This window comes from Cyprinodon variegatus, unplaced genomic scaffold (genome assembly GCF_000732505.1).
Source record: "Cyprinodon variegatus isolate N-32 unplaced genomic scaffold, C_variegatus-1.0 Scaffold1105, whole genome shotgun sequence".
Taxonomy (NCBI): domain Eukaryota; kingdom Metazoa; phylum Chordata; class Actinopteri; order Cyprinodontiformes; family Cyprinodontidae; genus Cyprinodon; species Cyprinodon variegatus.
The window spans coordinates 64,916-80,273 of NW_015151558.1; the positions used below are offsets into that span (position 1 = coordinate 64,916).

Here is a 15,358-nt window from a genome sequence, read left to right on the forward strand (position 1 = left end):
TCACTCAGGTTACAGAACTTACACCACCGTACCTTCACAACTTTTAGTACACTTTAAGAGTTGAAATATTATTTCTGTTTTTTAATCAAAAACAAAGAAGAAAAGGGGAAGTGCTTTGAAAAAGAGAATTTTTTTTTTTAAACTCTCATAAACAGCAATCAGAGCTATGAGATCAGATATTTTGACACTTCAGCCTCAAGATACAACATGAGCTACTGTGCGTTGGCACCTGGTACCAGTAAAACCATAGTATCATTTCTGAAGAACTGAGCACATGCTGCTGCACGCTCCTTGTATATCAACGCCACTGGAAAAGATCTATAGGAAACCTGATATTACAGTAATTTCTTTTTTTTAACTCAGTGGTTTGGAGAATATTTCTTTCTTTTTTCTTTTTACATTCTTTCCATCTTTTCTCGACTCCTCATTAAGCCCTGTTGCTTGTAGTTCCAGCTGTTTTTAACTTTTTTTATTTTTGCTCTGACTGTTGATATCTTTGCAAATTAAGTCAGGTGAACCCTTTCTCTCACTAAGCATGTTTCGCCATGATCCTCATTTGAAAATGGAGTCTAAAAAAGATTGGGATCCGCTTCAATATTTAGGAAAAAGTTCAACACTTCTCACTTTAGTAAAATAAAGATCCATAAAAAACTACTAATGAAAAAACTAATGATTTTCCAAACTTTGAGATTAAAGTTTAAGTAATAATTCAAGGCTAGTTTCTTTATGTTGGGATTATTCCCCTGCATTAGGAGACATATATTTGTGGAAGGTGCTGCATTTTACTTTATATCATGTCAGCAAACATTTCTATGAACTACATGCAGGTACTGTAGATTTAATCAATGCAAAGTCAGATTGATCATATAAAGTTTCCATAATATTGTCCCAGTTTAGTACCCTATAATTGAGCCTACTAGTCTCAGTTTGTTTTGTGTTTTGACACTAGAAAAGCTCTGATTGCTGTCTACTGCTGATAGGCCACTGACAATTTGAAAGTAATTCACACATCCCCACTAAAAAAAAGAACCTTCAAGTATGCACACAATTGAGGAAAAAAAACAGAAAACATTCCCTAGAATTATCTCTACATAGAAATAGTGTTTTTCTTCTTTGCCTAAAATCAAACTGCAGGAAAATTTCTGCATGGTTGAAGTGCTATCTAAAGTGGAATTTGTTAAATTCAACGTAACTCTGAACTTTGCATTACAAAAACATATATCAAAACCAAACACTTCAGTCCATAAATGATGACAGAGAAAAAAACAAGTCTTAATCAGGACTTGAAACCGTGCAAAAGGCCTGCAGATCAAACCTTATCAGTTAGAAGTCCTCTGAGTTGTATTTTAAGAGCAAACAATTCAGTACCTCACTGGCTAAACTGCTTAAGGTACCGATAACACAAACCCGGCTGAAGCTACTTGTAAAACAACCAAACATCAGTCATGCAGCTTTACAGACCTGATCTTTAGAGTTTGTGTGTAATAAAACGAGTGCAAACTTTTTAGCACACCCAAAGCTGATCTTCAGCAGGTGTAAATCAGGATTTTTAAATGTTTCTTTTTTATTTGCAACAGTCTGACCTACCCATATGTAGAGTACAAATGATATCCATATCCTATATAATTATTATTTTTTAAGTATCCATTACCTCCAATCCATGGCAATATTTCCTCTTACTTTCACAGCTGCTCTCTACATGCAATTTACCCATTTAACTCAGGGCTATCAAACCTGTTTGTGCATCTTATGAATCGTGTACGCCATCTTTGTAGATCAACCACAACATACTCACTTATTGTATGTGCATTTATAGTCTGCCTAAGTGATTTAGCACTCCTTCTAATCTAGATTACAAAATACATTTGTAATTAACCTACAACCCCTGGAGGGAAATGGGTCTATTATATGTTGTGGTATGATTAAATGGGGAAGATGCACCTATTGGTCCTTTTGGTCACAGATTAATTTCAAAATGTCATAATGCCCATTCATGAACTTTCAAATACCATAACCTTAAAGATCACTCATTTCCACCAACAGTGAGCTCTTTTCTTTATATTGTCGTATGGCAGTCCTGTTTTACTACCTCCTGTTGTAGTGGTCTTTGCATTTTCTCAGTTCCTCTAAGACCCTTGCCCTGAACTGGGTCCAGTCTTCATCTGGGAGCTGCTGGATCCCCAGAGCCTGATGGAGCTCTGCAGAGTGGCTGCGTAGAAAAGGGTTGTACTGCTTCTCTTCCCCGATGGTGGAGGGACTCTGAATAGGAAGCACATAAAAAAATAAATAAATGATTCCATCTCAGAAAGCTAAAGCATTTTCTTTTCTCTTTAGGAGAAAGGAAATAAATGCAGTCAGGGATTCCTGTGGCTGGAAATCCCTGAAAGTCTGACGCAGTTTGAATTTCACCCTGTGTATCTGTATTCATTATTCTTTGCAGCTAAAATCCCCAAAACAACTTGAACATTATCATGAATAGTTAAAATAGCAATGGAAAAAACCTAATATAACAGCCTTGTTTGTTTATTTGTCATGTAAATAGTATTTTTTTAAGTAATATAACTTTAGAATAAGAATCTGAAGACAACCAGGGTGCTTTTACATTTTTCATATGAATCCTATAGTTCTACACTACCTTGCAAAATTATTCATAGCGCTTGACTTTTCTGTACAGTTCAAACTTTTTATGTAGGTGTTAAAAAACAAAAAGTTCTAATAATTAATTTTCATTCACCAAGAAAATACAGTTAATGAACAAAAGAGAAATCAAAATTTAGTATGACCACCCATTGCCTTCAAAAAGCATTGTTTATTTTATATAAACCTGCATACATTTTTTTAAAGGAACTTTGCTGGTAGGTTTGTCCAAACATCTTGGAGAATCAAACGCATATCGTCTGTAGTTTTTCTTACTTCTCTCTGACTTTTCATGGAATCCCAGACACCCTCATGGGGCTGAGATCAGGGCTCATCACCATTGATCTCATTCTTTACCCCGAAGGTAGTTTTCCATGACTTTGGTTGTATGTTTAGGATCTTTGTCCTACTTGAACAAATTTAGGGCCAATCATTTGCTTCCTTGATGGTATGGTACGATGGCTAAATGTCTGCCTGTACTTCTCAGCATTGTGAACGCCATTAATCCTGAACGAATCTCCAACACGGTTTGCAGAAATGTACCCCCTAATGTTTAAGGAACTTCCATCATGCATCACTTTTACATGCACACACTCATTATTGTGCCGCTCTCTTGACAGACAAACTGTCTTCTGCTCCAACCAAATATTTCACCTTTTGACTCTTCAATTTAGAGCAACTGCTGCAATTTTTCTGAACTCCTGTTCCTGTGTTTTCAAGCATATTTGAATTGTTTGGCATTTATTCTACATTGTAGGTAAGGCCTTTTGGTTGCATCTCTTCCATGAAGACAACCTCTGGCCATACTTCTCCAGACAGTAGATGGGAGTGCTCTGGTCTCACTGGTTTCTGCTTGCTCTGTGCTGATGGGACTGCTGGACATCTTCTAAACTGTCTTCCCCAACTTTAGTAGCAGAGTTTAGTTGTTCCTCACCCAGTTTTAAGCCTCCTGTAAAGCTGCAATATACATGTGACACTGATGATCAGTGATTGATCACATACCTGAATATAAATAAGCCTACAGAATCTCTCAAATTGTGTTCCTGTAAGAATTGATACTGGTATGATGCAAAAGGTAGTAAAAGTTCACTAATAATTTTATAAATTATTAGAAATAAACAATAATAAAGAAATCTTAAAAATTGTGTTTTTACTTTTGTGTTGGTCTGTCAGATAAAGTCCCATTTAATTGGCAGTTTTAGTTGAACATGATGCCAGGACACTGTAAGATTTTACACAGAACACATGGAACTGTGAAAATCAACCCTAAACAGAAACCATGAACAGAGCCTGAATCTCATTAGGCTGCTTTGGTGTCAGCGTCTTGGCTCAGTTCGAACCCGTTCACCATCACACTGCCATGGCTTTGTGGAACACATGGATAGACCAGAGCCTATGCTAATCTTATTAGCAAACACCTGGCATTTCCCTTCTGTAGCAAGCCAAAATGTCTGTCTGAAGTCAGATGTGACTTCCTTTTTCCAAGAAAATCCCCGAACATGAGCCAACAGCACCTGGAACCGAGTACATTACTATGAAGCTGCAACACTGAGGGATTAAAAATGAGTAAAAACTGCTTTCTGATAACAGGAACCTGAATTAAAATAGTAGATTTTTTAGTCAGAAATATGAAAAATAAAATTGGGCCAGTTAGATTTCCTACAAAGTAACACAATTGGGCAAAGTGTACGATTCAGAGAAAAGAGTTAAAGATTCATCTTTCTGCTATACTGAGAGTAAAGTGTGAATCCAGAATGTTTCTGTTGTAACATGAGTCCATCTCCATCACCTCCTCTTTTTAGGAGCAGACACCATTTTAACACCATGAAAATCGAAGATTCAACTAAACCAAGCTATGTTAATAGGCCTTAACACATGGGACGTCATCCCTATTCACCCTTTAACATTCAAGAGCATAAATTAATTTAAGCAGTCTTTTAACTCCTTATGTTCTTCATCCAGATGGAAAAAAATAAAAAGTATATTATCTAAAAGAGGCAGCATTGAGATACAGAACTGCAGGTTTTCTTGATTAATCTGTTATTTTAGCCCCTAATAGATACCATACTTATGTGGAATATATCACATTTCTGTCAGTAAATCCCTGTCATTATTACATATGTGAGCTTTAACAAAATAAATTAAAATATCATGTTTATCACAGCAACACTTTTAGGTTAAGATTTTATTTTTTTTTATAACAGGGCCAATAATTTGAAAGATCTCTGGGTAAAGGCCGACTGTTAAAACCCTCCTTACCAGTTTCTCGTCTCTGTGACCTCAGGGTAATTTCTCCTGCTTCACTAGTGCTCAGTGTAGCCCTTTGATCAAAAGTTATGTTTTTTTTTCTAAACCTGAACAAGGTTACTTGTAGTGAATAAAATTTTTGGGCATTGAAATGCAGACACAGCCTGGTATACAATGGCAAAGCCAACAGAGCTAGAAATCAGGGTTTCTAGACACAAACATTATATTTGAATTGCAGATGAGAAATTCCCTGCAGCGACACATTTTAACACAGCTGGCCATGATAGTTGCCTCTTGAAATTCTATGGTATTAAAATAATATCTGTTCCTAAATGAGGAAAGAGATGGACCCTGTTAAGAAAGAGAAGCATCCCAGATTTAAACTTTAAAACCATAAACAGAAAGGGTTTTAATGGTGATTAAATGAGTCATAATCTGCTACTTTACATACACAATATAGCAGGAGGGGCTAACGTTAGCATCCTTTCAGGTTTGACTCTAATCAAGGAGGAGGAACCAACACTGGGCTCTGTGGAGAGGAAGTTCCTGTTGGCTTTTTTGGTTTGAACAAGACCACATAATATCCAAGATAAAAAAAATACTTTCATACACACTATTTCTCGCAAATGTTAGCTGAAACCCATCACTAATGCGACGTTCACACCGCACACGATTGAAGTAGTAGAAGCAGCTGGTTTACATGCAAAGTCAAAGGTCTTGCAGTGCGTCTCGAGCAGCAGGAGCAGCGCATCTAGATGCATCTGAGCATCTGAAGCATAAGGCTTCTGCACATTTGATGCATGTGACGCACTGATCTGGGAGGTGGCAGGGAGACAGACACATTGCTGCTAATAAAGATGGTTATGATCACTCCTCTGAATCTGTTTATAAACGCTTAATTAACTAAAAATATCGGAATCTGCCGGCAAAATGTGTTTGCTTTTATTATGCTGTTGCCCACAGTTTGCACCACATACCTGAAAAACACTAACATCTACTTCCAGCTGCTGCAAAAGTAGCAGAAAACCCCTAAAAGGCGACCAGGCCAGAGGATCTGAGCAGCTCTGACAGCAAACTAATATTTAAGGCAGGTTCGTCATTTTCATGCACAGACGATGTCTTGAGGTGGACTTTCTCACTAAAAAATAAATATTAAACTACTTTTTTACCAACTTAACACAGCAAATATAGCAAAGCTGCTCTTTGCCACTGAACACAGGAGAAGCAGAAGCATCAGATACATCTGTACGCACTTTGCTGGAGCATCAGGGCTCCTCTTAACGTGAGTCTGACAATGTATAAAAGCATAAAAAATGAAGCAGCCGGTCACTTTTTTGCTGCCCAAAGCACATCCAGTGTGAACGTAGCATAACACACGTTTTAACTTGGAAAAAGTCGACAAGATCACTCCTTTAATCGTTGTCTCTGAATTGGCATATCATTTCCATATTTTGCTGTCCTCTGGTGTTGCTAATTGGCACATCTCCGCAGGCATCTCCAGCATTAAGCCAAAACCGATCCGTGTTTCCACACTGATCAATGAGGGAAGACTATGAACAGAAAGTGATGGAATACTAAAAAAGATCAAGAGATATAAAAAGTTTTGCAACACGCTGTTTTGGGAATGCAGGCTGAAAAAACTTTGCAAGGTAAAAAAAAATAAAAAAGTAGTGAAACAGCTTCTGCGGCCATGTTGCATTGATAAGAGGTAAAAAGCAATCTAAATTCCAGGTAAGCCCTAAAGTTAGAGCCTTCACCTGGCTGCAGACTGCATCACAGATGAAGTAAGCCTAAGGAAGGAGGGAGGGAGGGAGGTTGGTGGGATTGTGGAGCCTAGCTTTAACAGCATGTAAACTGTATACAACCGATAAGTCTAGGTTGTAGGTGCTGGACGACATGAGTCCTTTCTGGGAAGGTGTGCTTGAGAAGCATAACAATGGAAAAGATATCCTTACCGAACACAGCTTCTGGCCTCTTTGCTGCAGCACCCACTGGTATTTGTTCTCCCTAACAGCGTTTCGTGGCTCGACCTCAGCAGCAAACAGCAGGTTGTCCTCTGCATACTCATGACCTGCAGGGTTGTCAGAGGACACATAGAAATATGCCTCACATGTAACTAGACTTGAAAGCTTTTAGCCCACAGAGGACTGACTCTAGAGAGATCGGTGCAGTAAAAAGAGGAGACATAATGTAAACTAACAAACACACATTTACAGGGTTATGGAAAAACTTCCCTTTGCTTCAACAACTGCCATCAAGCTTTGTTAATAACACACTGGAAAAGAAATATGAGTGTTTATTACTGTATAATTTTAAATTAGTTCACTGTTGAAAACGGGGGAACTGTGACTATAGGCTAAGAGATACAGAAGGTAAGATGGAGAAAAGTAAAAAAGAATACAAGAAAGGAAACAGAAAGGACAGAGGGGGAAAAAAACAGGAGAACGCGAAGATATAAAAAAAAGAATTGGAAGCATGGCAGAGACAAAAAAAAAAAAAAAAAAAAAAAAGAAAAAAAAAAAAGGAAAAAAAGAACACGAGAAATTAAGAAAAGTAGAAGGAAGAGTGGAAGGCCACAAGTGAGTAAAGAAAAGAAGGACACATAAGAGTTTTAAAGGAAAAGAAGGAAGGAAGGACAGCAGGGAAAATCTGATAGAAAGGACACAAGTAAAATAAAATGAAATTAAGAAATGAGGAAGTAAAGAAAGGAAGAACACAATATTCGAGAAAAGTTACTAAAGTCTGAAAATATGATAATTTTCTACCTTTATCCAGACCAAGAAAATACAAACATCAAATTCCAAACATTTTACAACTACACAAAAACTCTGTTTACATGCCAGTTTGCAGAAAAAGCTGTAATATCTGACGACTGAGCAGATTTACGTACCTGGCCATAGTAAAGTATCGTCACTTAATGAAACAACCGTGTCCAGCGATGAGAGCATCGTTGTGGCGCTGCCCTCAAACATCCTCCCTGAAAAAAATCAAGTTCAGATCATCGGATCATACAGTTAGTGATTCCATTAACACAACAACAGCAGAACTAAAAGAAACCCACAATTTGCAATAAATATTTTACTTTTACTTCACGGCAAAGTTCACCTATAGCAGTTTACTTAAAATGTTATAAAATTGTGGGTTTTCCAGCATTGCACTGCCGTCTTATTTTTCACACACGTCCTGACTTGTTGAGTACAAGTTGAAAGAATAGAATTAGCATCTGCTGAAGGGAAAAGAGCCATGAGAGTCTGTCCTTATGAAAGATAGAAGCAGGTTGCAGCAAAGTGCTGGTATTAGCCTCTTTAATACATGTACAAACAAAGGAGGACTAATAGTGCTGCAAATGATCTATCTACTGTATGTGGTCCTCTGTTTCCTAAAAGATGACAGCAGTATCATTATCAATACTATTTAGTGCAATAACTGCAGCCTCTGCTTTAGAGCGTTCTTGGATAAATATCCTACAGAAAAACCAGAAGAAAAATTAGTTTTTATTTTTCCTGTAACGGTTTCCAGGAACCCACCATGGATCCTCCATCACTTAATGACAAAAAAGAGATTTTCCAGATCTTTATGGAGTTGTTGATGCACAAAAGATCTGTTTTGGTTTCATCGGATTAACAGGGTCCAGTTTAGTATCTCATTTAAACTAATCTTGATAACAGTAGGTGAGAAACTTTCTTTTTTAATCCCAGCTGGAAGGAAGATGGCATCTGATAGTTGTGAACACTTGGAGACACCAAGATGCCACTGCAGTTCTCAAACAGTGAGCATTGGGGATTAAGGTCCTCCCCTTACCATGTAATAGCAAGATAAACCTGGGTCTATTGTCTTCTAATTTTATTGTCCTTTTTGAATTGATTTTCACTTCAATTGATTTAAAGTAAGAAATCATTGTTGACTCATGATATAAAAAAGATAAGGTAGACAGCTATTTCTCTCAGGCAACTCCTGACTTAGTAAAATTCCAGCATCCATCTTTTCCACTTTGAGGAGTGTATGAAAGAAAAGGACCAATGTGCCTGAACAGAGTTACACCCCAGGAGAACAGCTGTAGGCGGATAACAACTTAAACATTTTCAGACACTCTTTGTGCTTAAGAAATAATGTGCAAATTAAATAAAAACTTTAGATTACATTAATTTTATATTAAATGGACTTCCAACAATTTTCTCACAAAAGCTATAGACTGGAGTTTACATAGTTTTTCTTTTAAAACACAAAATACTGAAGCTCACAATGAATTTGCAGATTTGTTTTTTACAGAAGGTTAATATAGATTATTCAACAGGAAGAACGGAAAGAGCTAGGAAGGACACAATGACGTAAATTTAGGAAAGAAAATAAGGAAAGTAGATGAGGAATAATAGACCACAGGGAAGGAGAGAAGGAAGGAGGGAGGAAGGAAAGGTATTAGACAAAGGAGGAAAGATAGAAGGAAAGAGCACTAAAGCTACTGGACAGCAAATGTATGCATTATTATGTTTTTGAATATTTATCCAGACTTAGAAAATACTGAAATTTCTTTATTTTTACAGAAATCACGGAAAGTCTTCAACAAGGAACCTTTCTGAACCAGCAAATTTGATAAAACCAGAGTGGATCTATACTATAGATGAATATCTGTTTTGAAAACCTCTACACATAAGCCCCATTTACACTACCTCTTTATTAACTGTGCCGAGATAGGTCCGAGCATGGTAACTGAGATTCTGGCTCGGTTCTCAGATAAGAAAGAGCGAAGAGCAGGCCGCGTCATCTCCTTACAGTCAGCCTCCGTAATTATGAAATATCAGACATTTATAACATACCAGCACCCCTACCGTGCCACATGATGTCCAGTGATGATTCTGCTTAGCAGTGTGAGGAGCCTAACGTCTGTCATTGTTTCCTCCGTCTGTAAGCCCTGATTAGACTATCGTTTGTCGGATCCACTTCCCAAAAGCCGACTGTCAAGTAAATTCACCAAAGGTTGCCTTCTTTGCCTGACTCTCCTCAAACTTCTTGAATGTTACAGGCGCCGCCATGTTGATTTGCTTGTTTATCTCTAGTGAGCAGTAGTACCGTAGATCATCACTAGGAGGCGACGAACCGTGTTAGTGTGATGTGTAAGGAACTGAGCTCAGCATGGTTAACTCGTTCCGAACTCTCCACGGATCGGTTTTCAGAGGGTAGTGTAAATGGGGCTATAAGCTATCAAACATTGAAGGGTAAACTGACCACATCCGGAGAGGAACACCAGATCACCAGAGAAGAGGCTGGAGGGGGAACCGACTGCTTGGCCATCCAGGAGGTAGATCATGTGACCCACGGTGTGTCCAGGTGTGAACAGAGCTTTAAAGTGCATCCGACCGACTTTCACAGAGTCTCTGTGTGAGAGGGGGCTGGAGAGAGAAGAAAGGAATAAAAAGAAATCAAACCGATCGCAGGAAAAAATTATGGTGATTCACATGGACATGTTAAAATCTAAAAAATAATAAATAAACTCTGCCAGGATTACCTATTTAAAGTTAACCAGCACCACACACAGAAGAACAGTTTATGGCTGCATTTCAATCGACTGTGAAGTCAGCTGCCTGGAGTGCTGACTGAACGACTCATTACAGTAAAAGGCTAACTGTTATGTGCGTGTCTGAGCTCTGGCCTCTGCAGGCTGGGACTTACTGCGTGAGGCCAGGAATGTTATCTGCGGCGCTTCCATACACGTGACATGAACTGTGTAGCCTTTTCAGACCTTTGTTGCCCCCACTGTGGTCCCTAAAAAAAAAACAAAAGAAACATGAAATTTGGACAGAACAAAACAAGGATTTGATTTAGATGAACTATAAGTGCTTAAAAAACCACAACCACTAAACTCTGATGTTGGCTAAATTCACATGATTCTATACTCACCAGTGCTTGTGTGTACAAAGTATAGCTTCTAGCATGGCTCCCTCTTCCTCAAGCACTGCCTGAAGAGTTAGAATGAAGCAGATCTTTAATGACGATATGACAAAAACACAGCAGGAACTGTGCATTTAATAGAGTACAGAGCTGCCAAATGTTTCTGATTGTTGATAAAGAGGCATGAGAAATGAGAAAGAACTGACTGGGCATGCCTCTTACTAAACTGACTGCAAATCCGATTTTTTGGCCCATATGCGACCTGTATCTGATCTTTTCATGGCAGTCTGAACAACACAGATCCGATTTTTTCAATCCGACCCATAACGACTCTGTTCAAATGCGACCTGTGTCGCATTCATGCGACCTGAACGCCATTAATATCCCACAAAGGTCACTATTCTGGGTGTTGCTATGAAGAAGCGGCAAGAAAAACAACAAACTTGGCGGACGATGATGCGTAGAGCAGTATTTATGTTTAACCACGTTGAAAAGATTGTGTTTTTATGGTTGGGAAAGATCACTAGATGCACCATCCATGTTTACTTCCGTAAACACAGAGCACGTTGGCCTGTGACATCATTGCTTCCTCTACTGCGCATGCGTTGTATGACTGCAGTTCACACAGGAGATCACATACAAGTCGCATATATTTGGAAATTTGAACGGCAACGCAAAAAATTTGGATTTCACAAAAAAATCGGAAATGAGCATCAAGGCCTGCAGTGTGAACGTAGCCAAAAGCTGCAAAATCTAAGCAGGAAGTTAATTTCCTGACAGTTATCCGCTCCAATAACTGTATTTGCTTTTCTCACCAACAACTAAGTTGGCAATAGTAAATAGAAACAAAGCATGAGTACCGAAACTTTCAGCATATTTAGAAATTGTGCTCACATGTTAGGATTGAAACTTTAGTATTGATGGAAATGACTGCTGGTAATGTTTACCTGAACTTTTTGAGGGTCTGCAGGGTCTACAGCAACGGCAACACTGGATGCAGTGTCGATTATAAGGTAGCTGTAGTTGTCAGACAGCACTGAGATGGGAATTATTTTTATACCTGTGAACAGAAAAGAAGACAGATAAGATATGCAAACACAAGCTTTGAATGCATGGTAAATAACACTACTATTGCAGACTGGTTGAACATTTCCATTATACAACCACAGGCTTCAAAGGATTTTACTGTGATTGTATGTTATCATTTTCTTAGATCATTCTGAACGACGAGGAAAGAAACAGCGGGTTTTTCTTTATTTTATTGGCATATCGTCCAGTGTGTAGTCCTATTAATCTTTACATCAACCCTGACCAGCCTTCCTACCCCTGCTAAATAAAAAACATTCCCAGAGCATGATGCCATCGTCACATTACTTCCCTTGCTTGTGCGATGTGATGTGTGCACAATTAGTTTTCCCACAAGCAATTATTCCCACTGCATGTCTGGCATTCTTAGCGTCGCTGTTCTGGACTTTTTATATGACCAGTGCACCTTCCTACTGCTGTGTCCCTGACAGAATTTGTAGAAAGTTAATTTGACTGCCTTTTAACAACAGCTATCTTCCTCTCGCTCTACTTCAAAGGACATTTTTGTACTATTATTAGCTTTTTTTGTAAACAGGTTCTCCCACCGATGCTGATCCCTTTGACTGCTGGTCCTCTGCCTTGTCTGTCGGTTTAGATCAGGTGTCTGCAAAGTTTAAAATTCAAAGAGCCATTTTGTCCTGAGTCCGTCTGATATTATATACCTCTTCAAATAAAACCACAGCTCATTATTTTTTTGGCAAATATATAATATAGTAAATCTGTTGCCATTTGAAACACCTAAAAGTTCATTTGTATTTTTAGATTTTTAAATAAGGAAAAAACTGAAAAATTTCATAAAGATGAAACATGATTTTCTTCTATATAGAAAAAATAAACATTTCCAAACTAATTACAAGAAAAGAAGATCTACAAAACACATTTCTTGCTATTTAAAAGGGGTCATAGAATGATTCTATAGGGTATTTGGTGCTGGTCCTTAAGGTCTCTGAATAGGGTAACATTGGTTGGGCTGAAAATGGCATAGTTGCTGTTCTATGAGCCCTAATGCAAGCCTGGTTAAAAGCCCTATAATTAAACGACAGGTTTTTCTTCCTTTTAAGGTATGCTCATGAATATTTAGATGAGCTGTGCGCTGATTGGTTGGTTTACAACAACGAGCGAAGTTGCTGAGCAAAGATGCATCATAGCAACAAGCACTCACTCACTGAAACATTAAATTGTTGATATGGTAGGGTGACCAGATGTCCCCTTTTTCCTGGACATGTCCTACTTTTCATACCTAAAAAAATGTCCAGTGGGATTTTGGTCGACTACAGTGCAGCACGTAGTCGAAACACACTGGGCACTAGAACTGAGACGTCAACTCCAGGGCTGGCCCAGGTACCCTGGCGGACGGGGGCCGTTCCGGTTCAGTCGGTGGCCCAGAAATAAAAATGTTCCCCTTTCTCTGTGCAGCCTGGAACACTGCATTTCCACCTGTGGTTCTGGCTCATTTTCAATAGAGAAACTGCCTGCTTTGTAATTCTTGTAGAAGTAAACCCAACTATAGGCTAAACAGCTAAACTGGTGTCTTTCATCTACCTCTATTCATGTTCTTGGGACCGTGAACCAGTGGGCTGGTCTGTATGTGGATTTCAGGGCATGACAAAAGCACAGGCCAGAACCAAATAAGACAACATCCCCGAGTTGATGTCGGTGCTTCGTTTGGAATTGGCCATTTAAGTTTAGAATTGTGAGATTTGCAAAGAAAGGAGGACATGATGGGGTTTGAACTTCTCTGTACGTCCATTTCACCCACTGGACTATCGTTATTCATCTACTCAGCTTTGCTTTCAATTACCCCTTTTAATGTCATTCTATGTTTAAAAAAATCCAATCATCTATTCTATAAAAAAAAAAAAAAAACTTGCAAAAGCTTCTAAGACTGGTAAAAAAAAAAAAAAAAAAAACGTGCAAAAGCTTCTAAGACTGGTATATGTTATTACAATACATTAGTTGCTTCTTCATATAACTTAAGATGCTATTCAGAGCCAAAACACAGATTGCAACCCCTGATTCAGACAGTCAGGGATAGTTTTGGTGGGTTTGCAGTTGTGCAATTTCTTTGTATTTAAGGATAATGGACTATTCATGGGTAATCGTTGCATTTTTTTGGTGAATTAAGAATGAAATTAAAAACGGAGGTTTTTATTGAGGTAGGGTAGGGTTTTAATATATCATCATCCTATTAGGTCCCAACAAAATGAACTAAAGTTTTGGTTGCCATGGGTGACAGAGTAGGATCACGGAATGTTCGTGTACCGTTAAACTCCATGGGATGGGTTGCAGAATGTCCAGCAGGATAATTTTCCCTGGCTTTCCTCATTTGCCTTTTGTAGTACATATAACCCAGTCTGGTCCTCGTGTAAAGAGTGTATCTGGAAGGAAAACAAATATCCGGGCCTTAAGTCGTTGCCACAAACTTGCAACCAGCATCTGGAGTCATCCCGAGTCGCAACAGAGATGGGATGCCATCAGCAAAACAACTAAAACAATAAATGTTGATCAGCTGCAGAGACAGAAGACTGGTTTCTGAAGGTTTACTTACGCGATTCGGAACAGCGGCTTCTCTGTTCGAGCCATTATCCTGCTAACTAGCTTCCAGCAAAACGCTGTCGTGGACCGCCTGTACCGAAGAAATAAACAGAAGAAACAGAAGAAGGATGCAGCGACCACGAACGTTACCATCCACTCAGGAAGCGCCATAGCCTGAGGTAGTCTGAACTCTACGTGATGACGTAGCAGGGATGACGTGCTCTGACAGCGATAGGCGGAGAAAAAAAGCGATTTTTTTATTCAGACACACGAGTTTATAATATATCTGCTTTTCATATATATATATATATATTCATATTTCCCCGATTTCTTTTTAAAAATTGAAAAGAAAATTTGTACTTTTTTTCAGTTTTGTACGGAATTAGGGCTACTGAAAACAAGTTAACTGATTTTTACATTTTTTTTTTAATTAAAGTCAGAATTCTGACTTCAATCTCAGAATTCTCACTTTTTTCTCAGAATTCTGACTTCAATCTCAGAATTCAGGCTTTAATCTCAGAGTTCTGACTTTTTTTTTTTGCAGAAATTTGACTTCAATCTCAGAATTCTAACGTCAGAATTCTGACTTTAATCTCAGGATTCCGACTTTAGTCTAAGAATTCCGACTTTTTTCTCAGTATTCTGACTTTTTTTTCTTAGAATTCTGACTTTAATCACAGAATTCTGACTTTAATCTCACAATTCTGACTTTTTTCAGAATTCTGACTTTTTTTTGCAGAAATTTGACTTTAATCTCAGACATGTGTAGTCAGAATTCTGACATTAATCTCAGAATTCTGACTTTAATCTCAGAATCCCGACTTTTTTCTCACTATTCTGACTTTTTTTCTCAGAATTCTGACTTTAATCTCAGAATTCCGACTTTTTTCTCACTATTCTGACTTTTTTCTCAGAATTCTGACTTTAATCTCAGAATTCTGACTTTAATCTCAGAATTCCGACTTTT

At 38.2% G+C, this 15,358-nt stretch overlaps 1 protein-coding gene across 1 annotated transcript; it reads right to left on the reverse strand.

The window, feature by feature from the left end:
* Window positions 1-1,174: 1,174 nt before the first annotated feature.
* LOC107101505 (probable hydrolase PNKD) lies at window positions 1,175-14,570 on the reverse strand. The gene is made up of 9 exons (XM_015400454.1): window positions 14,405-14,570; window positions 14,119-14,234; window positions 11,718-11,830; window positions 10,780-10,838; window positions 10,552-10,644; window positions 10,108-10,271; window positions 7,775-7,861; window positions 6,840-6,955; window positions 1,175-2,259 (listed from the first exon to the last, which is right to left on the reverse strand). The coding sequence occupies exons 1-9, from the start codon at window positions 14,560-14,562 to the stop codon at window positions 2,086-2,088; spliced, it is 1,080 nt and encodes a 359-aa protein (XP_015255940.1). The 5' UTR covers window positions 14,563-14,570; the 3' UTR covers window positions 1,175-2,085.
* Between the last annotated feature and the right edge of the window lie 788 nt (window positions 14,571-15,358).

Excerpts from the sequence above, each read along its gene's own strand:
- LOC107101505 (XM_015400454.1), bottom strand. The coding sequence starts at position 14,562 with ATGGCGCTTCCTGAGTGGATGGTAACGTTCGTGGTCGCTGCATCCTTC. Across the intron at positions 10,839-11,717 it reads CAGACCCTCAAAAAGTTCAG|GCAGTGCTTGAGGAAGAGGG; the intron begins GTAAACATTACC and ends CTAACTCTTCAG. Across the intron at positions 10,272-10,551 it reads AACATTCCTGGCCTCACGCA|CCCCCTCTCACACAGAGACT; the intron begins GTAAGTCCCAGC and ends TTCTCTCTCCAG.